The sequence below is a fragment of the Impatiens glandulifera genome, chromosome 4, assembly GCF_907164915.1.
Source record: "Impatiens glandulifera chromosome 4, dImpGla2.1, whole genome shotgun sequence".
Lineage (NCBI taxonomy): Eukaryota > Viridiplantae > Streptophyta > Magnoliopsida > Ericales > Balsaminaceae > Impatiens > Impatiens glandulifera.
Window position 1 is genome coordinate 61,646,295 of NC_061865.1, and position 21,652 is coordinate 61,667,946.

Consider the following 21,652-nt stretch of genomic DNA (forward strand, 5'->3'; position numbering starts at 1 on the left):
TTTTTAAATTAGGTTTTTGTTATTGTTCTTAAATATTTTTTATTTTATTAAATAGATCATATTAAAATAAATATATATATATATATATATATATAAATATCTAAAGTTTTCCACATGAAATCAAAACTTTATGTTATAAAATGAGAGTTTTTCCCTGGAATACCTAATAGTTTTTATAAATATATATAATATAATATATGTCAACTCAAAAGTATAAAAATAGTAGAAGAAGAAGTGGGTTGATAAAAAGTGATTAAAATAAAATGAATAAAGAAACACAAAAAGAGATTGAATAAAGGAGAGTTGATTTTACCTCTACAACTGTTGAAGATTCTTCATTTCAATACGTAGTCGGCCAATCCCATAGACAAAGAAAATAAATAATACTCTCCCCTCTATTCTCCATTATTAATATATATATATATATATATATATATATATATCACTTTTTCAATAATATATATATATATATATATTATAGTGAACCACCGTATTTTAGATAACTAATTTCACTCAAATAAACCAATTAGGATATCAAACAATCTCTAACAGGTTATTGCAATGAAAATGGGGACAAACAAAATTCATAAGAGAGCCTTATAGATTACATCAAAGTCACTAAACCAAATTGAAGCTGCAGATAGATCCTTGTTCTTTTTGAGTTATTTCTATTTTATATTGCTTCAATATCAAAACAAAGGGCACCAGAAAACCATTTTTTTTTTTTAAAAAAAAGAATAAGGAAGATCACCATTGCATCTCACAAAAAAGAGACTAAAAGAGCTACTACTTCATCAACTCTTGAAATGGAATACAATACTACAAACAAACAAAAAAAAAAAAAAAAAAAAAATTCCACCCCAACAAGCTGAAACGTTGATATCCACCGCAGCATGATCAGAAAAGTACCTAGATTGAGTAGAGATGATAAATTGTTATTAAACTGGCTAACCTTACATTAGACCAAATTCAGGGGAAAAAATGGGGAAATTAAAAATTTATTTCACACACAAATGTAACTACAAGGATGAAGGAACTGACGATTCGGTAGTAAATATATACAATTGAAATACCCTTATTTTATGGGAAAAGTGAATTTGATGAACTTTTTAGCAGAATTATGTCAAAATAATCACATTCTGTTTGCAAAATAATAATCCTCAATCCTAAAATGAAAAAAGACAAAGAATAAGAAGAAGAAGAATAGAGTTACAGAGTTTTTTATTAGTTTCTCTAATCAAATCAATAAATTTTCCTATAAATATTTACAACAACAACCCTAATCTTACTTTTTCATCTAAAAAATAAGGGTATTGGGATACAAAAGCTTTTCAATTTAACCACTCAACCCAGCCATGTTTGAAGCTGAATCTTCATGTTTACATATTAAGAGTTTTTTGTTAAAATTTATGCCTTTCAGTAACAGGGACAAAATTTTGAGAAAAATAATTATTACCTAAAATATTATGGCATATACTGCAGCCCATAGTGCTTCAGAATAAGGAGTTGTAGAGCACAAAGGGCGCAGAGGAGGTTCTGCATAGTCGTCAAGACTGGGAATTCAATCTTTATCTTGTTATTCATACCCACCATATATATCTTAGACAATCACTTCATGCCAAAATTCATTGTTGTGTATCTGCACTAGTTGAATAGACACGTGTAAATCTAGAACCGCAAGGTTCTACCATTCAAGTAACAACAAAAAGCAAGACTACATTGAAATAATATGTCTGGCTCTGAAAAACAAATAAAAAAAAATGAGAAGATAATGTGAGAAACATGAAATTTGAACTCGCCTGCGAGTACTCCTTTGTCGTTGACCAAACTCTTCATCAACAATTTCTGCAGACAGGAATTAGTTTGCTTGTGTGCAAAATTGACGAAATGCCCACTTTGGCTAGATAAAGAAAGTATAAATCATGCATCTTACCATTTTTCTGTGAAGGCTTCCACTCATCAATTGATTTATTTGCAATACTCTCCTTGCTGGAAACAAAGATGAATCCAACATCAATCAGAATTTATATGTTTATAATGTCAAAAGATAAAGTGAACCAGCAAAACCAGATTCCACCCAAACAACAATCATGACAAGATAAATTGTCAAACCAAGTTTATCTTATTCTCTAAATTGTTTATATATATATATATATATATATATATATATAGATAGATAGATAGATATTAATAAATTAGTTGAGACATTTTAGGAATTCTGATTTTATTAATTGAAGAAATTAGAATAAAATTAATTGTGATATTTTAGGATTTCTTATTTATCCTAATCGAGGAAAATCTGCTCCAACACTTGTATAAATAGGTATAACATATTTACGAGAATAATATATCAAATACATCTCTTTCTCATTCTAAAATTCAACAAACTTAAAAAAAAAAAAACTTTTTTTTACACCTTAGAGTGACTGAAGGAGATGCTTGCGTTGTTTGGTGAGTATGATAAGTACCATCAGCACCAATATAAGGTGAACCATATGTAGCCCCTAGTGCTCCAACAGCAGCACCTGCCAACACTGGTAGCCTGCATGTCATATATAAATTAACTTTTTTACCGGTGTTTTAACAGATAAAGGGCATATCGTAATTAATATTTGTAAGAAAAAAAAAACATAATAGTGACAATAAAGAATCATGATGTACAAAATATTATTTTTTGTGCCTCAAGATGAAATAGTTGTGTTGGAGGCAAAATTTGTTTTGCTCTCTCCATTTCATGTTTGAAGATGTAAACTCTTTTTAGGATTATTAATAAAATGGTTCTCCATTTTCAGATAAAAAAATGTTAAATACTTCTGAAGTCTTCATCCCATGGTGAAATTAGATTTTGTGTGGATGAGCTTATGCACTTGCAAGTGTTTGTATGTATGAGGAAGAGAAAAAAAAGGAACAGAAAAAGAGAATGGATGTATCAAAATACTTTCCTTAATCATTAATATGACATGTACAACAATCATATAATAATGATTAAGCTAGTCATGATTTCAGTTATAAAAATAGGTACTAAAATCGTATTTAAGCAAATACTTCCAACAATATATTGTTTGGCTGTCTTCAAAATATTAATGTATGTCCAATTCTTTTCATACTATTTTTCACCTTCCAAAGAGAAAAAAAATAGCAATAAGTAATGGAATCATTTCAAATAAACATTACAAAAATCTACATCTTCAAATAAAAATAACTTCAAATAAAAATAAGCATACATAAAAGAATAAATAAAGTCATATTTAAAAAAGAAGACAATGTGTTGGAGCCTGACCCGTATGAAACTTTTTTTTCTTCTTTTGTTATATTTTAATTTTTGAAATAAATTTCATATCTACTATGGTGTTGTTGAAGATATATCAATAAAATTCCTCATGCACATGAGATTTAATTAGAAACCTATTTCAGAAAAGAAAGAAAAAAATGTTTATAGACAGTTGTGAGTAACAAACTTTTATAAACTCAAATGATAGCTAGAAGATTAAATGCATTAAGCACATTTAGCTTTTCTGTAAAATAAAATCCAATGACATATCCAACGAAAAAGAATGAATACTTGTACAACTATTTTTTTCAAAAGATAACTAGTACGTAATGTTCTTTGAATTCCTATGAAAAGGAAAAACATTATACCATGTCATCTTAGAGTTTCCCATCCCATGTTGTGGTTGACCGACGTAACCTGGAAAAGCCATACCTACAGTTGAAACTTCCATACCAGAATGCTGGCTTCCAAATGACATAACTGCATGGCCAAACCACCAATAACCAGACCATATATAATTGTATGAAGTTTTTTAAGAAAGAAAAAAGAGAGAGAAGAAGTTGAAATTAGCAAAATCCTAATGAATTTAAATTATAAGCCAAACAAAAGTAAAGTTTAAGATGGTGAGAAAATTAGAGTTGATAATAGAGTGCTATTTTTTTGGTGAGTGTTGAGAAAAAAGAGTCCACTAAGCAACAACTGAAGTTCATATCAATGTCATGCTTTCCCAATGCAAGGCTAACCTGGTAAGAAAGCTGGAGTTGCAGAAATGTTTTTATCACCATCCATATTTTCAAATGATCCAATAACCTGAGCCCCACTATAAGTAAATGAGCCTTTTTCACTAACTTGCAAACTACCCCTTCTTTTCCCAACCAAAGCAGATTTTGGATTACTTAATTCAGATAAAATTTCTGCTTCTTCAAAAACAGGCAAATCTATTGAAGTAGAGGTTTTCTGAAGAGAACTTTTATGGACTTGTTGGTGAAGGGGGGTTCCTGGTGCTATAGCTCTGCCTTGAGCCCTTGGCTGAGAAGAACTGTGGACCATTGGAGTTTGAGATGATACGGTCTTCCTAGTTGAAGACTGCCCAGAAACTTGAGAAATGGAATCATTAACATAGAGTTTTTCCATAGCATCCGAAGCGGATAAGTTCTTTTGCCTTGGTACTGAAGACCGAAGGTTATGGTCAATAGTCCCAACTTTGACGTCTCTTTTCTCAGTCAGTGGGATATCTTTGTTTGAAGAACAAGAAGGATAAAATGGGGGAGAGGCAAAATTCAAGCTTGATGCAAAGACTTGCTTCCTGATAGAAGTTGGATCAAATTCTTCATTTGGTGTTACAGTTGGAAACCTCCCTAAATTTTGAGAGTCTTTTTTAGTTGACTTCACAAATCTAGTAACAAAAAACAATGATGTATTATTATATTTAGCATGTACACTATGAGTCACACAATAAATGTATTGTTTACTCACTGTTTTTCTTGGATCAGAGGCACCTCCATCTTGTTATTTGCAGAAGGCTGGTACCTTCTTGGACCTCTGCCTCTCACATTCTTGAGTCCACGATTTTCATCAATGTTATTGGAAGCCTTGTACTTGTTTTCTCTAGGATAACGAGGATCTGAACCCTGGTTTCTTCCATGAGTGTGATAATGACCTCTAGTTTTTCTCCTATCCTGAAAACTTGCAAAACATTAGGCTGGAGTCCCACAATAGATAATGCAGTGCTATCATAAAGATTGATCATTTCTAACCTGCAGAGTCATCTCTTCAAATTTGTCATGCCCCCACTTACAATCATCTTTCGACTCCCACAATTCCCTTCCACCAAGTGTACGCCTAAAACAATTCACACAAGAATAACAAATTTGAAATTAAGAATTTTCAAACGATTAGAAAAATTAGAAGAACCAAAACAAAACAAAACAAACAAATCAAAATTGTATCTACAAAGAAATGATATAGAAAAAATGTAACTAAAAAAGAAACAGGGTTAAAAGCAAGAAGAGTTGAATTTAGTAATAACTTACTGTAGAGAGCAAAGTTGTACTTTTATGAAGCTATACAAAAACATTAAGATGATACCTCCTCAATAGTTCTTCACATATTATATCAAGGCTTGTTACAAAGCTCTAGGCTCTAGCTAAGTATATATAGTCTTCTTTGTACACAATGGATCATTTGCATTTAGAATTGAAGTAGTAACTAATAGTCTTAGACTTGATGGCAGTACCTGTGCCGACCACCTTCATTGTCTCGGAACCTGTCATCGTGCATGTAAAAAGCTCCAGCAGTGGGAACAGCAAAAGGTTCGTTTTTTATCTTCTCCTTTTCCAATGGAAGCAGTTCCTTGACGTCTTCAGATTCTTCAACAGACTTCCCGGTGCTCTCTCCTCCTGCTACTTCTGGAGCACCAAATTCATCATCCCCTACCTCAACATACTTTGCTTCGACCACTTTATCCCGTTTCTCCTCAATATCGGAGTCTTCATCATCATCATCATAATCTGCAGCTGCCCCCTCACAGTCCGATTCACTGTCCGGAGCAATTCTAGCCCTAGAATTAATATTCCTGGACATATTATTCTCCCTATTTTCTTTTTCATCCTCGGTCCCTTCCTCCTCATCGCTAGCCTCCCTCCTCCGCATGGAAAGAGACAACGTTGTCTCCTCCTCCGGATCACTCTCGTACACTACCTCCTCTGTGGTTGCCATGTCTTCCTTCCTTTTTCGTATACTAGAAAAGGATGGGACTTCCCGCAAGATTTCAGACGAAAAACATTTTTTAAGGAATGGAAAAACAATTGAAGGTTTATCCTCAATCTTTTGTCAGGTTAAGATTGAATTACATAAACCCTAATTTCTCGGTCACGTGTTGCACGTGTGACTATTAATCTGTACATATAAATGTTTTATAAATTAAATATGTATTATTACTATAACATTCATTTTTAATATTTATACAATAATTCCATCTATTATTAATTCTCATTTTTTGTGTTTGAGAAACTTTAAATGAATAATATGCTTCAATTTTTTCTTTTATATTTACTTTTTCAAAAATAAATTAAAATTGTGAATTTGAATATTAAAGTTAAAACCAGAAGAGAACTAATACAAATATATTCACCGTTCTAATCTTTTTTTAAATTATCAAAGTAAACAATAAAAATTATTTTATAACACCAACTCTACATCTGCATTGTTTGTAGGAATTCGGGAACATCGTTTTATAAGAATATCACTAAAACAACAATAGCAACAGCTAATTGAGTTTCGATTAAGAGAGACTATATTTTTTCTCAATGAAGAAAACACTATTAATGTCTTCTATCCAATGACAAAATTTCAGGTCTTACAAATGATAAATCTAGCAGTATAGCTTCCATAATCATCCAAAATGGGGCAAACATAACAGAAACCTGGACAAAAAATCATCACAGAAATTAGCCAAAGAAAACAGTTAAGAAAAATCAGGAAAATCATAAAAACAAAGATTGCTCAGTCATGGATTTAGTTATAATTCAAATGATTCATCATTTTATTTCCATCCAGATAGGATGGAAAGCAGAAACAATTATGGAAATACTTGGTTTTTTGTTAGCATCAGTTTCTACGGGCAAGAATGTCGCAAATCGATTTGTAAAACAAGACAACAAACACAAGTCCAATTCGGGTAAAAAGAAAGACACGTAACTTACATGATATATATATATAAATGTGTCCATCACTTTTCTGGATCTAGTGGCTTGGAGTGAGAACTGAAAAAAAAAACAAGAAACATAATACCATGTGATGAGAGAATAAAACAGAGCCAAAACACAAAATTTGATACATAAGGATGTCATCATTCCTATAGCCACATGGTTCACAGTGCTTGCATAAGGTGAGACTGTGAGAGGCACACTTTGTATCAATGGAAAAAAAAAAAAAACTCCAAAAGAACCTTAATACTAGCAAATAAAGTAAACATAGGTCATTAACCTTAATACCATCTAAAATAGGCTATGAATCTTTTATACAAAACATGATTTTAATAAATGTTGCTTGATAAAAAAAAACAAATGCGGGATGAATTCATGTGTCTAGAAATAAAGCTTAGAGAGCGGAAGACAACGTCATTGTTAGTGTTGAATCCTAACCGAAACATTGTATATAACATATCTCCTTATGATAACACTACATATGATTAGATCTCATTATGATACAATTACCTTATGTTATCCTATATAGAGACAATCTATGTTATGAAGTGAACACATTCTCAATCATACGATTTCTCTTATTTTTCTACAAACAAGAACTCACACAGAGAATTGATGAGTTAAATTGCCTGAAAACATAGCATTTGGATGAGAAAAAGTAGGAGCAAAAAATTAGTAATGTAAGAAATAAATCATTTAATCACCAGTGGCTGACAAAATTAGGATTTTCACATTGGCCCAACCAATTGCCTTTAGGCTGACAAATTTGCTTCACTATTCGTACCCCACTCTTCTTCTTCAGCCTCATTTTCATTAACAAGAACAGCACCATCCACTGAATCTGCATCAACTATTGTATCCTCTTCTGGTACTTCATCCTGTGATTCATACAACTCTCCTTGTTCATCTTCTCCATATTGTTCTGTAACCTATAAAAGATAGTAGCAACAGAATAATTGAATAGAATATTTCAATAAAAGATATCTCATACAATGTCATATTATGAAATGAAACCACATATGATATTTTATTTTGGGCATGAGAACAACCTATTTGTTGCTCTTTCTGAGGCATTAAAGTAGCCTCTTTTGTGCTCTCATTATATTTTATGCAAATAATACAATTACCTTTTTCAAAAGAAAATATATGAAATGGAACTACATGCATGCAAAAATATTTGTTATCCAAGCAATAAGGTACCCTTTGATTGAAGTGTCCATTTGCATGCAGTACTTCTTCTTCATCCACTTGCATGTTTTTGAAAGCCTCCACCAGGTTAACATGTGATTTAACATGGTTTATATATTCGCCCGCTGGAGCGTAGACTCCCCTGCAAGTGCATTAGTGTAGGCTAAGAATGTAAGAGCCGTAGACCTTGTATGGGGATAACTGAATTCTCCCATAATCACTTCTCCCAAAAATCAGTTTTATCGGATCATGTCCTTCTGATCTTAGTTTGATTTATTGTGAAGCAAATAGTCCATAAACACAAATTTTCTAAATATTTTATTTTTTCAATTTTCATGTAATATTTTATAAGTATGTTCTAATAAAAAAAAATCGTTAGAATCAAAATCCATTTTTAGCCATAGAAAGACAATATTGCATATTTCACCATGCCCATATAAGATGATAAGATGACTGATATATGTATATATATATATATATATATATATATATATATATATATATATATATATATATATATATATATATATATATATATATATATATATATATATATATATATATATATATATATATATATATATATATATATATATATATATATATATATATATATATATATATATATATATAAACCAAGTGTCAAATTTTTGAATTATATTTTATGTTATATATATATATATATATATATATATATATATATATATATATATATATATATATATATATATATATATATATATAAACCAAGTGTCAAATTTTTGAATTATATTTTATGTTAAATTTTATTGTCTTCAGGAAAATTAGGAAAATAGTAATTGTAGAACCTTGACTCTGCCACTTTTGATTCAACTTCAATAGCAACTTGCCAATCCTCAAACAAATTAGGGTACTCGTCAGGATCAGCCAATGATTCTGCAGCTTTTTGATTCACCTGTAGAATGGTGTCAATGGTTCCGATCAATTAAGTAATATTATCTAAAAGATAAAAACAAATGTAAGAATAATAATCCTAAGAATAAAGGTGTGGCATCTGCAACACCAGTTAAGCAGTTTAATATATCGTTTTTTCCATCATACATGAAACTGCCATATATGTTTAGAAGTTAATATACTTTTACAAAAGATAATCATATGTATTTCATTGATGGATTGGGAGATTCAGGAAATTCAAGAAATAGAAAACAACTCACCTTATTAAGATCTTTCCTCCAAATTGTTACTATCTCTGAAACCTTGCTTGGAAGGTAAGACCGAGCCAACAAAGCAGCCTCAGGTATTCGTTTGCTGAAAAAATATTACAAATAAGAGAAACTTCACTGGGAACAAACATTCATCAGGCTAGCTAAAACAATATTACCACAACTTCAGAAAGTCAAATAATGTCACCTGTCAATAAGTAACTGCAGACACTCTTCCAATCTTCCCAATGTAAACAGACAAAGAAAAGCAACATTATTTTTTCCTTGTTCTTTCGCAAGAGTTGCGAGTTTAGTGATTCCTTCAGCATCACCTAAGGAAGAATAAAGTAGTAACAATCCACTCAGGTCCATTGCACTCTTAAGACAATCATCCGCCATCTTTAACTGCATAAATTAAAGGAAAATAATTGGAATATGAACAAAACTTGCAATTAAGACAATGGTTCTTTACAATAATATGCAAGAGAAACCCAATAGGGTAGCTCAAGTGGCAAGAGTCGGTGTCTAAGTGACCAAAAATAACGGGTTCGAGTCCCGTTTAAAACGCCTTAAGTTGATGTGGGGTCATCACTGTGTGAGGTCGTGTTAATTTCCTAAATTCAAAAAATAATAATAAAACATGCCAGAATTTTTTTTATAAGAACATCAATCCAGCATAAGCTAGTTATTTATCATCACACTTAATGAGAACAACTAGGTTAGGTAAAACTACTGCAAATAAGATCCTAACCAAATTTCTTACAGGTTAAAGTATTGGTTAACCATTTTTAATTTGAAGTCCCTTCACACCATATCCAAGAAATTCAGCTTTGTGAATTTGTGTAAATTTTTCAGTATGAATTCTCACAGTAAAAATACTTAAAGTGAAAATATACCATTCCACAGGACATTGCCAATTCTCCCAACTGTTTCCACTTAGATTCACTCTGCACAACTGTAGCAATTTCCTGTAAGCATCATAACATTAAGTAAAGTAATATGAAACTCAAATATATTTTATAAGCACTTTCAGCAAGTCACGTAGCAAAAGGCTTACTCTTGCAACTTCAAGTTTACCCAGTTGTATTGCTAGTTCAAATCTGTAGTCTTGGTCCGTAGCTACTTCCAGTGCATCCTCTATCATTCCCCGTGATTCCAAGAAATGAGCCACACTAAAAGGAAAGTTAACTCAGCTAATGTCCAAAAATTAATTGAGAGAAGTTTTAGTGTTGGTAGGGGAATCCATTTTCTAAGACATAAATACTTAAATTACAAAACAAAGTGTTATCAAAGACATTATATATTGATGTTTTCTTTATTAAATTATGTACTTTTAGTGGGGTGCGAGGTGGTGATTATTTGTTCGCGTGATATCTTACGTTGGTAGGATAGAGATTACTTTAAGGTTGGTCATTGCTATGATTTCCTATGAGAGAAGGTGTGGGATTCTAAATTCCCTTCAAAGATCGTTTTTTAGATAGAGCGTCATGTACGGAGGGATTTGACGCATGATAGATACATGAAAAAATTATGTATTATGGTTAGTCGCTACAAAATATGTTGCGAGTAGGTGGAGATGATAACTCACCTGCTTTTGCATTGCAAATGAGTGACTGTGATTTATAGCCTAATTTGGACCATTATGGTGATCCTGCTTTTACATTGCAAATAAGTGACTGTGATTTATAACCGACTTTGGACCATTATTGGTATTTAGTGAGTAATGCCTGAGTCAATCGTCGGTTGTTGAAAAGTTTGGATAGAAACCGCGAGCTTGATTGGATTGAGTCGATGGGCCTCTATCCCTATTATCTTCTGGTGGACCATTTGGATTGAAAAAACCGTAGGACGTGCAGTAATCACAGTCGATCATGCGTTTACTCCACAACGCTATTATTATTACGATATGAGAGGTCTCCTCAAGAAAATCAGTGGATAACTCATTTACTTGAGAATCTCCGAGCTCATTAACGCTGGTTTTTTATATTGGAGGAAATTGATCAAAGTCCAGAGTCGACCATTTGTTCGTTGGTGAGCATTTTGATTTATGTTTCCTGTTGTGTTTTGTGACATTTTGGGCACTCGTGTTTTGTAATTTTTTTTAAAAGATCAACTTTCATTGGATAGGAAGAGCGCAAGAAGCGTTCAATGATTATACAAATGGGGTGTTTTTGTATTACTTTTGTCATTAAGCTTAAACAATTATCATTTATATAATATTGGATTAACTTTTTTCAAACAATAGAAAAACTTAAACAATATATTTACTATATTAACATTTATTTATTTTGCAGGTCTTGGTCACCTAAAAGTTTGCTTGATATTCTTCAGGCAGGTTGCTTCCTCTTTATTACCAAAAGTTCAACAATGACTGGTTACAATACATACACTCAAGTCATAATTACACTTTCACATATACCTTCACTAAATTATGTACTTACATAAATGATACACAATATCATCCTTTCTTGCTTACTTGGTTTTATATCTAATCCTTAGAGATTGTTTGGCCTATGTCTGAGGTACTTTTTTTTATATTTGAGGTCTTTTTCTTAATCTCATTTTTTTCTCTGCATTGGAAGTATTAAGGATTTCATAATTTTCCTTCTATCAAGGAGGGTTTTGTACAGGATAAGAATTATTTGATTTTATTGACATCTACTCTTCTATTTGTTTTTCTTATTTTTCTCACCCCTTCACTGTAATGTTCAAACATGTCTTATATTTCATTCAATAAAAGGTTGACATTTTCAAAAAAAATAAAACTTCTCTTTGAAAGAATTCACATAAATCATTTTTCCTTTAATTAACTTTTTGTAGTGATTACATAAAAATGTTAACTTTCTTTCCAAAGAAAACACTCTATGGACTTCTATTTATGCAATTACCAAGACTTCAAATTTATTTAGTTAAATATTATATTGTCATTTATAAGTCAATCATAACCCTTGATTTAGTTCCTAAATATTTTAATGCAAAATTAGATTTTTTTTAATTTGGACAGACATATACATTATATTATAAAAAAGTGAATCTTATTGTAAACTAGTTGCTATCCAACTACTCTTGGATTAATGATTTGTACTTCATTATCATGATTGCCATAAGGATCTGCATCATTTAAATAACCAGTGGAAAGCCAATTAATCTACTCAATCTGTAAAGGGAGATAATCCTTCCCCCTCTATCTCCTACCGGCTACCCCCTAGTAAACCTTTCTTTCCTCCAGTTTACAAACTGCCATGAACATTTTTTTCCTCAAGATTGAGATTATCTATATGCAAAAGAAACAACAAAACTTTTGGAACAATTTTTTATTTTTGAATTATGAAGAACTAGCATGACACACAATAAGTCTGGCCCTCCGCTTAAAACTTTTGGAACTATTTTTTTTTTTTGAAAAAGAAAACTTTTGGAACTATTAGTGTCACGCCCCGAACCAAGGCATGAGGCGTGCAGACGCCGCATATCATTAGCCAAATATAACATGCTAGGCTAAACAAAAGAACTTCTTCTAACCATTATTCCTAAAAACTTTCCTTTAATATTACATACCTTCTATACATCCATACTAACACAAAAAGAGAGTAACTATTTACCGGCTAATCTATACTACTATAGTCTTCTCACTCTTAATCCCCTTGACTAGTCGTTGTTCTTATCTGAAAAGAATCCATTTAAAAAGGATGAGCTAAACACGCTCAGTAAGAAAATCAAACCATTCTACAGCTGGATCAAGAAGCCAAATATAGTTTAACCAAATATTAAGTAATTAAGATTCTCATTAGACAGAAAATAATATACTTTAGTAATAACTCTGGGATCAAGATAAAGTCTGAATTATCATAATAATTTAATAAGCCATCTATCAAGACTTTTAAGTCTTGCATAGACGCATTAGCCATCAACCAAGACATAAGCGTCTTGCGTTGACGCACTATCAATCAAGACATAGGTCTTGCATTGACGCATGGGCCATCAACCAAGACATAGGTGTCTTGCGTTCACGCATATAACCGGTGTAAGCGGCACTCGAGGCATAAATAGTTCATTATTAGACAAACAATACAAAATCAAGTCCAGAGTAATAAAAATAGTCAATCGACATAATTATGTAAAACTTTATTTTTAATTCCAAATCTATCGTAATCTATTTCATTGTCGAAATAATACACTCAATCTGGTTAGAAACTCATTTCTCATAAACCATTCTTTATCATAACTCATTTCAAAATCATCAATGATCAATCATAAACCCTCGTTTCATCAAAACTCATTTCAAAATCAACTATTATAAACCTATCCTTTTATCAAAACAATTTCAGAATCATCTATCCTAAACTATCATTTTATCAAATTCATCATCAAAATACACATGCATTCTTGATCTATACATTTACACATTTAACAATAAATCTGTAACCCTAAAATCTGTTTGATGAAAACCAACATCTTATATCCAAAATACTTATACATATATATATTTTAAAAACTAAAACTGTAGAAGAATAGATTTCCTTACCTAATTTCCCATAAGCTCTTAGTTCTCTTTATTCTCTTCAACCAAACTCAAATCTACAAACCCTGATTCTCTCTCTTTGTAGCTAAAGAGTAAAAATACAAATGATCTTCAAGTTTAGGAATACATGCATTGAAAGGTTATTAGATAATGACATTTGTCATTTACCTAATATCTTAAACCCATTTGCTAATTCTCTCTCTCTCATAGAATAGTTCAAGTGTCATTCATGCCTTGTTTCACTTATTTCTTTTAAATCAAAGCATGTGTCACCTACATGTTAAGCCACTATCATTAAAATATGAAGTCTTTTATTTTTTTTTAAATTTGGATATTACAATTAGAAGAGTTGGAAAAATAAATATGGACTAATGTAGTCCTATACTGTAAGATTAAGAGTAAAAGTACCGCAAATGGTTTCTTTGTACAGAATGGGATCTGGACAACAGATGTCTTCTTGTTAGGAATGTTTCAAAGTAACTTCAAAGTGATTTTGCTCACATTTTGGGCTTTGTTTCTAGCAGAGTTAGGATGCTCCAATTTTGGATGTTCAGCGTTTAATTTTGTTTGCATGCAGTTTCCTTTTGGATTGGTTCTTTTAAGTGTCGTTTGGAGACTTATTCCCAAAAGAAATGGAGCACCTCTCGGTGTCTCCCTCCTTTAAAACCCAAGACATGTTTGTTCTTTCTTTTGGTAATCACTTGCAACTATCAAAAGCAAATTAACTTATCCTCCCTTCTCTCCACTACACAAACTTCCACAGACATTTTCTTTCTCAAAATCGAGAAAAATATTATTTACGTAAGTAATGCAACCATTGCATGTGCGATATGTACTACTCTTTTAAATGGTAAGTATTTAATACGTTAAGGGATAATTTCAGAACAGACAGGAGAAGATTTGTTCTGTCAGAGAGGTGTTACTATCAACTCACAAGCAGGGGCTGATCTATGTAGGGGCTCGACCCTGAAAAATAATTACGGTAAAATGTTGCTTTACACCCTATTTTCTTAAAAAAATTCAATTTAATTCACTATTTGTTTATCTAATTATTAAAAAAATTGAAAAACTTACTTTTATACACTCGTTTTATTCAATATTTTCTCGTTATTTTTTTATACCCACCCCCAACTAAGATTCCTGGATCCGTCCCTGCTCACAAGCAGAAGTTACTTTAATGTGTCTGAGCAAATTGACTAATTAAGTATTTTTGTGAATGGTCCGGATATGAAGAATTGAACTCATGACCATGAGGACATGAATTCTTGTGCTTTACCACTGATGTATTAGGCTCCACTTATTGATTTAATATTTTCTAATCATAATTCAGATAAAAGAAAAGTATGCAAGATCAAGAATCCACTTCCATCTCTTGGAGAGGGACTTGAAAGTGTACCTATTATGATGGTCCTTAGGAATTGAAGGTAATAACACATTGGCTTGTTCCAGATCACCACGCATCAGCAGTGTTTTGTACTCAATCAGGCTAAGAAGTAAGGTATATCCCATAATACTACAAGGAAACAAAGCCAAAAGAATCATGAGTAATATCGAAATTAATGATTTGGATACACTAACCCTAAACTCACTTGAACTCTTTGTCAATCAGATACACCCTACTTTGGTTAGCAAAGTATCCCAGCAAGTACATTGGCCGATCTAAATGGAACATTGTTGTCACCTAAAAGGACAATCTATTTAGTGCATACTGCCAACCACTAGAAAAACTTGGACATAGTTCTACCATAATATTATTTAAAGGAAGAGGCTTTGACAATCAGAATCATACCTCACCACCAACACAATAATTCAGACGCCAAGAAGAGTTATTGTAGATGAAACAATCTCCAACCCATATGCCAGTCCTGACTCTTTCATTTATTTCATAAAGAAGCTCAAAAGCATCTTCAATACCTTGTTCATCAACTGATCTTCCGCTATCTAAATATGCAGAAACGATATCACGCTGCAAGCACACATACACACCGCAGTAAGAACAAGTTGACTACAAAGTAATTCAAAGTTATGAAGATTTTATCACCAATAAGAAATGTCCTAAAAACGATAACTCCACTGAATGCAGTACTTACACTATACTTTAGTATATAAAACGACGAATCACTAGATATCGCTAGTAAATCACCACTGTCAGCCCAATAAACATTCTGCATAAGGAAGGAAGAAACAAAAGCAAAATGAGTCAACAGTTCCAACAAAAAAGCAGCTGAATATAATTGTATTTAACTGCTTACTTTGACATTCACATCAATTCGTCTAATCAACCTGCACTCAGCCCAATCATAAAAACATATAAAATCATTTGAACACATTGCCAAAAGAATTCCTCCATGTATCCGCTCAGCTGAAAATGTTGGCCTAACAGACTTCCTTTCCTGAAAGATAATACCATAGTAGAATGCATGTCAAGAAAATGAACAGGGTTAATCAAAAGATTATCTAAACACAGTATGATGCATGAAGGATCCTTCAGTATGACAAATAATATTAGAATGAGAAAGAAAAATACATCTTTAGGCTCACAGAATGGTTCAAGAAAGGAATCAACAGGATTTGTAGAAAATATAAATCATAAATTTCAACTGAGATATCCAACCTGGAAACTTTTGCTGAAAATTTTAATCTTGGACGGGCTTTCTCGAACAGCATATTCACCATCCATGGACCAAACAAATTCTAGTGCTGAGCCAAATGACCTATTTCTCCACGCCAAAGCCGTATATATTACGTACTCGCCATCTCCACAAACAACAACGAACCTCCCATTGGGGTTATGCTTCAAGCTCTGAATGAGAGGAGAAGAGAAAGAGAGAGAGCAGAGGAAAAATTTGTAAGGAAAATGGAAGAGAATACATATAGGGTATCATACCTAAAACATAAAGTAATAATATGCTAATCAAATAATTTTTCTCAATCATATCATATTAACATTATATTATGATTTTAACGAAAGGACTAGAAGTCATTTTTCTATAAAAAAAACATTACATTATGATTATATTATTATAATCTCATAAAATATTATCAAATATTTTTAACAACTTCGGACTAAACTGATGCAAACAGTCACTTGAAGAAATGTAGAGTAACTAATGTTTATTAAAAGCTGTATGAAACTTTGATCACCAAAAATGTCTGTTACACCTAAAACTCACCTGTGGATAAAGATCACAGGTCCCTAACTCTTTCACGGCCAGAGGTAATCTTTCTCCATCAGAAACCTGAAAATGAAAGAAAAAAATAAATAAACTTTTAGTATTAAGTTGGGAACAAACATGTAATATTTCATAACCAAATATCTCTCATCAAAAGCTGAGGCTCAAGTATCCGACCTCATAATCTGCACCCACACTTTTAATATTAACAGTCTGTATCTCATTATGCCTCGCCCATATGATTTTTCCACTGTTATCCATACTGGCAACTGGTTCTTCTCGACCAATTTTAACCATGATTGTTCCTTCATCATAACCGATTACGACCCTGCTCAGTGAGAAACAAAGACAATAAAATGTAACAGTATCAAAAATACTCAACTAAGTAGAGGAAAAGGCCAATAATCTTTCTCCAAAATTGGACTTTATTTTCAAATTCTCACCAAGTGTCTAGTATCGAACAAAAAAAATCAAAACCACGGTTGGATCATTCCGTTATAAATCTAAAGGACAGAGTGAGAAGGGATTCCCCTGAACATTGGTAACCTGTGAAGGGGAAAAGAACCATGGATCCTACACCTCTTTGAAACCCATATTTTTTTTCTTTCTTTTTTGTGACCCGGGTTTTATTCCTGAGGGTGGCTAGCATGACCCCCCTTTAAATCAGAGTGTTAGTGGGAATCCAACCTGAGACCTTTAGTCTCTTAGGTAAGAATCTTGACACTAAAGCTTAAGGATTCTTTTATTGATATAATAAGTACAAGGACAAAATTATGTACATTGTCCCAAACTTGTAATGAGAAGTAGGACTGATCAATCAGTTTATAGCAATTGAAATAAGAGAACTCACGAAAACATAATTAGATGAGAAAACATAATTATATGAGAAATCATACAAGTCATAATTCAAACATGAAAGAAAGATAACCCTTACCGACGTGAGCCTTTGATGCATCCCATTGCCCAAACTCTTTCAAGACCATAGTTTAAAGTATTCTCAAGTCTGCAGCAAGAAAGGATGGAAGAAAAACTGTAAAATACCACACATATATCAAAGAGTGCAAGATACTAAAATCACAAGTGTAACCCACATACTACTAAATGAAAACATCCGAGTGAGAAGAAAGACGAACAACTTAAATGAGGGGACACCAACATATAACATGGAAATAGAGAGCATGGAAAGGACGAGAAATACATATAGAGAAAGAAAGATTTCATGTAAGATAAAGAGTCAGGGATTGTGTATATACAAACATCGTAAGAAAGCAACTGAAATTTAACGCTTGGATGCACAAGAATAAAATTAAAACATCCCTGGAAACATAACACTACAAACTAGAATATGAGTGAAAAGTTGGGCAGCCAAAAATCTGTTGAGTGGGATTATAGCTAACTCTAACCCAAAATAATTCACACATCAAACTTACAGGCCTGCCTCGTTGTTACACTTGGGATAGTTTTGTTTCATATTATGGACAAAGCAAGAACTTGAACAAGCTAAACCCACAACAATAAACCAGAACAACAAACCTAACCTGTAAGTGGTGGCATGCCATATACAAACAGTACCATCCTCAGAACCTGTAAGTATAATTGGAAGTTCAGGATGGAAACAAACAGCTGAAACATTATGTGTATGGCCTTCCAGTGTCTGGACACAACTTCTAGTTTGATAGTCCCAAACCTGGTACAATGGATGTAATCCCTCTTAGATAAATGTTCTAGTTCACGCAGCACCTTCATTCACAAGGTAAAAAACTTCACATGATCACGACCTTTGCGATCTTGTGATTTAATGAAATGGTTTTTTCCTTTCAAAAACAAGGTCAAAAACTAAAAGGGGGTCCAACCTTTGCAGTGTGATCATCAGAACCAGATATTAGAAAAGGTTTATCGCCACCGGTGAAGTAATCAACACAATTAACACCTTTCATATGTGCATCCAATGTGAAATTTGGATCAGGTGACCCGAGATTCCAAATCTGGAAGAAAGAGGAGAAAGGAAAAAAGAAGCATCAACTCTACTTAACAGAGACAAGGGAAATCTTGAAATTAGTGAATTAGAAGATTCAACTCGTACCTTTATTGTCCTATCAAGAGATGCACTAGCAAAAGTATTGGTATCTTTTGGGTTAAATGTGACTTGCATCACATAATGGGAATGACCCTCAAAAACTTGAGTACACACCCAGCCCTTTTTCCAATCCCAGAGCTTTATAAGCATGTCATCAGATGATGAAAGTACATAAGGAAGGGAAGGATGAACGGCGACACATCTGATGTAATCTGAATGTGCCTCAAACACTTTGACTTTGTCCATTGTATTATAGTTGTATACACGTATAAACATGTCATCAGCTCCAGCAACAATCCATTGTTGTCGTGCAATAAATTTTGCAGACCTGACTGTAAATCCCCAAGGTAGCTATTATTACATGGCAGCCCTCGGCCAACAATTTTTCACGCCCAAAACATTATTTAAACCATTCAACAAATACACATTATAGAAAAAAACAAAACATACCAGGTAATTCTGTGACTTCAAATGACTTAACCATGGTCTGGAATAAGAACATAGAGTTTTAGTTTACCATCAACATTTGATAAAGGTAAATAAGCATAATAGTTACATAGCACATTCCTTTTTTTAGTTACATAGCACATTAATTTTTTCAGTTGCATAGCACGTTCCTATCACTCGTAATAAAACAAAATGCAGGAAAAACTAATTTCCCTTTATTGAAGGAGTGTTCCTAAATGTACAGAAAATGTGATACATTGGTAACAGCCAGACACATGTCATTACAAATTAGAACATTAAAAGGATATCCAGGAGAGGCAACAAAACCCTCAACCATATTTAAGAATGACAACAATGGCACTTGACAAAGTTTCAGCTACAAGACCAAGTGAGCTTTATAATGCAAATATTTAAACAATTAACCAAGTTGACATGAGACTCTATTGCACAAGCTATTCTAGACTAGTGATCTGATACATATTACGGGTGGTGCCAGAAATGCATACCTGAGACTGGTAGTTCCATATGCAAACAGATCCGGAATATAAACTTGCCAGTAACCTGAATAACAAAAATATCAGTGTAAAATCTTGGAAAAAGAACCTAAAATTCAGAACGTTGAGTTAAAAGTTCTTTTGCTTGAGGAACTGTATCTTTAATTGCCAGAAAAAAAATCGTAGTTGAGCAAATATTTTGATCAGGTTTCAGTTTATATATATAAAGATACAAAATAATTCGAACAGGAAATGCAAAGTGGAAACGGTTACTTATAAGGTAAGGTCATTACCATGGCTCTGTCGGATGCAAGTCAGCTGATTTTACTCTTTCACATCTTTGAGCAAGTTTTTTCTGACAAAACACACATTAGTCAGAGAATAAAAAAAAAGAAGTAATCTGCAACTGGATTCAGTGGCAAGATTTTAGTGGATGGCTATAAATATGATTACCTTAATTTCAAGTCTGAGAGGCTGCCGCATCACCAATGAAGCAAAAAGCAATAAAAAAAACAAGTCAGTAATTGATTTAAGTAGTAGATCTTTGCAATTGAACGTATTTAATTGATTCCATCCACTTGCATTGGATTGGAATTGAAGCATCAAAATCAATCACATAAAGCAAAATGATGTCACTCTAGGACAAGCAGAGTCATGGTATTGATTGGATCTAAAATTACGGTGGAGGCAATTCGAATGAGAAGTCACCATTTCAACGAAATAAAACGGACAGCACCGCCTCTAATATCCAAATGTGCTGGATCGGAGAATTCTATAGATCACGGCAAGAGAATAAAAGACTTGGTTATTTCGATCTTTCCTTGGAATTCCCCATCAACTGAAACATGCATTTCATGGCAGATCCAAGGAGAGAAGATATATATATATATATATATATATATATATACGGTACTCGTAATAGCGATATCACCATTGATGAACATATACATACATACGACAGCGAGCAGAAATAATAATAGATCACAAACGGCGTAGTAAGTTACTATTAGCTAAGTGATGAAATTCTGCCGGTAAATTTTTTTATATTTTCGGACCAGTCCTTTAGCTTATATTTTATGGTTGAATTTATAAAGAAACTTACAAATTTTACTTTGTCAAGAAAATTAAAAAATTATATTTTTGACCAAATTTCTTACTTAAAACTTTTTTTTTCATCAAAAATTCCTTTCCCATATATTTCATCTTTCTTTTCTTTGTGCAATTGGATTTTTCGACATTAAACCATTGGACAAGTTTTTAATGAGTTTTCTATAATCCATTGGACTTATCTCATAATTGAAAGAGCACGAGAAATGTATTATATCGCAATTTTTTATTGTCGTTTTGAAGTGTGGGACATGGAGTACGACAACACATCAGTCTAAGATTATTCACACTATTTATATCAAATCAAATACAAACAAAATCACACTTAATGCGAAACTTGAATGCAATAATTATTGTATAAAATTAGAGTTTTCAAAAACAAAACAAAAAAACTTAAAGTAAGCCTTAAATTTGAAGAAGAAAAGAAATAAAAATATTAATAAATATCAAATCATTTGAAATGCTTAAAGAAAATAAGAAAAATAAGA

The 21,652-nt window shown here is 32.3% G+C and overlaps 2 protein-coding genes across 8 annotated transcripts; both read right to left on the reverse strand.

Annotated features, from left to right (window-relative positions):
• Nucleotides 1-734: 734 nt before the first annotated feature.
• Nucleotides 735-6,303, reverse strand: LOC124936361 (protein MLN51 homolog). Of its 2 annotated transcripts, none has more exons than XM_047476858.1 (9): nucleotides 5,508-6,303; nucleotides 5,029-5,113; nucleotides 4,748-4,950; nucleotides 4,270-4,667; nucleotides 3,640-3,751; nucleotides 2,417-2,542; nucleotides 1,934-1,989; nucleotides 1,457-1,845; nucleotides 735-909 (listed from the first exon to the last, which is right to left on the reverse strand). In XM_047476858.1, exons 1-8 carry the CDS (start codon nucleotides 5,987-5,989, stop codon nucleotides 1,715-1,717), a joined length of 1,593 nt encoding a protein of 530 aa, XP_047332814.1. In that variant the 5' UTR covers nucleotides 5,990-6,303; the 3' UTR covers nucleotides 735-909; nucleotides 1,457-1,714. The 2 variants fall into 2 exon arrangements, with proteins under 2 accessions (XP_047332814.1, XP_047332813.1); XM_047476857.1 differs by having other exon boundaries at nucleotides 4,015-4,667; nucleotides 5,508-6,301.
• A 289-nt stretch (nucleotides 6,304-6,592) lies between these two features.
• On the reverse strand, nucleotides 6,593-20,928 carry LOC124936080 (coatomer subunit beta'-3-like). Of its 6 annotated transcripts, none has more exons than XR_007099087.1 (26): nucleotides 20,766-20,928; nucleotides 20,511-20,531; nucleotides 20,351-20,412; nucleotides 20,070-20,124; nucleotides 19,567-19,603; nucleotides 19,123-19,448; nucleotides 18,893-19,024; nucleotides 18,578-18,726; nucleotides 17,974-18,042; nucleotides 17,217-17,367; nucleotides 17,040-17,105; nucleotides 16,481-16,669; nucleotides 16,119-16,259; nucleotides 15,957-16,031; nucleotides 15,656-15,832; nucleotides 15,456-15,547; nucleotides 15,263-15,379; nucleotides 10,405-10,519; nucleotides 10,244-10,315; nucleotides 9,556-9,752; nucleotides 9,360-9,453; nucleotides 8,994-9,100; nucleotides 8,179-8,308; nucleotides 7,683-7,907; nucleotides 6,976-7,035; nucleotides 6,593-6,696 (listed from the first exon to the last, which is right to left on the reverse strand). XR_007099087.1 is itself a non-coding variant. In XM_047476538.1 (26 exons), exons 1-25 carry the CDS (start codon nucleotides 20,658-20,660, stop codon nucleotides 7,016-7,018), a joined length of 2,760 nt encoding a protein of 919 aa, XP_047332494.1. In that variant the 5' UTR covers nucleotides 20,661-20,675; the 3' UTR covers nucleotides 6,593-6,696; nucleotides 6,976-7,015. The 6 variants fall into 6 exon arrangements, 3 of the variants coding, with proteins under 3 accessions (XP_047332494.1, XP_047332493.1, XP_047332492.1); XR_007099085.1 differs by lacking the exon at nucleotides 20,766-20,928 and adding an exon at nucleotides 20,640-20,733; XR_007099086.1 differs by lacking the exon at nucleotides 20,766-20,928 and adding an exon at nucleotides 20,640-20,675 and having other exon boundaries at nucleotides 7,489-7,907.
• Nucleotides 20,929-21,652: the final 724 nt, after the last annotated feature.

What these genes read in the sequence shown, in the direction of transcription:
- LOC124936361 (XM_047476857.1), bottom strand. Translation starts at nt 5,989, where the DNA reads ATGGCAACCACAGAGGAGGTAGTGTACGAGAGTGATCCGGAGGAGGAG. An exon ending in CCTCTGATCCAAGAAAAACA is followed by an intron (nt 4,668 to 4,747) that starts GTGAGTAAACAA and finishes TTTTGTTACTAG; the next exon opens with ATTTGTGAAGTCAACTAAAA. An exon ending in GGAAACTCTAAGATGACATG is followed by an intron (nt 2,543 to 3,639) that starts GTATAATGTTTT and finishes TATGACATGCAG; the next exon opens with GCTACCAGTGTTGGCAGGTG.
- LOC124936080 (XM_047476537.1), bottom strand. Translation starts at nt 20,660, where the DNA reads ATGCTTCAATTCCAATCCAAT. An exon ending in CCTGTGATCTTTATCCACAG is followed by an intron (nt 16,670 to 17,039) that starts GTGAGTTTTAGG and finishes CCTCTCATTCAG; the next exon opens with AGCTTGAAGCATAACCCCAA. An exon ending in TTTTCAGCAAAAGTTTCCAG is followed by an intron (nt 16,260 to 16,480) that starts GTTGGATATCTC and finishes ATTATCTTTCAG; the next exon opens with GAAAGGAAGTCTGTTAGGCC.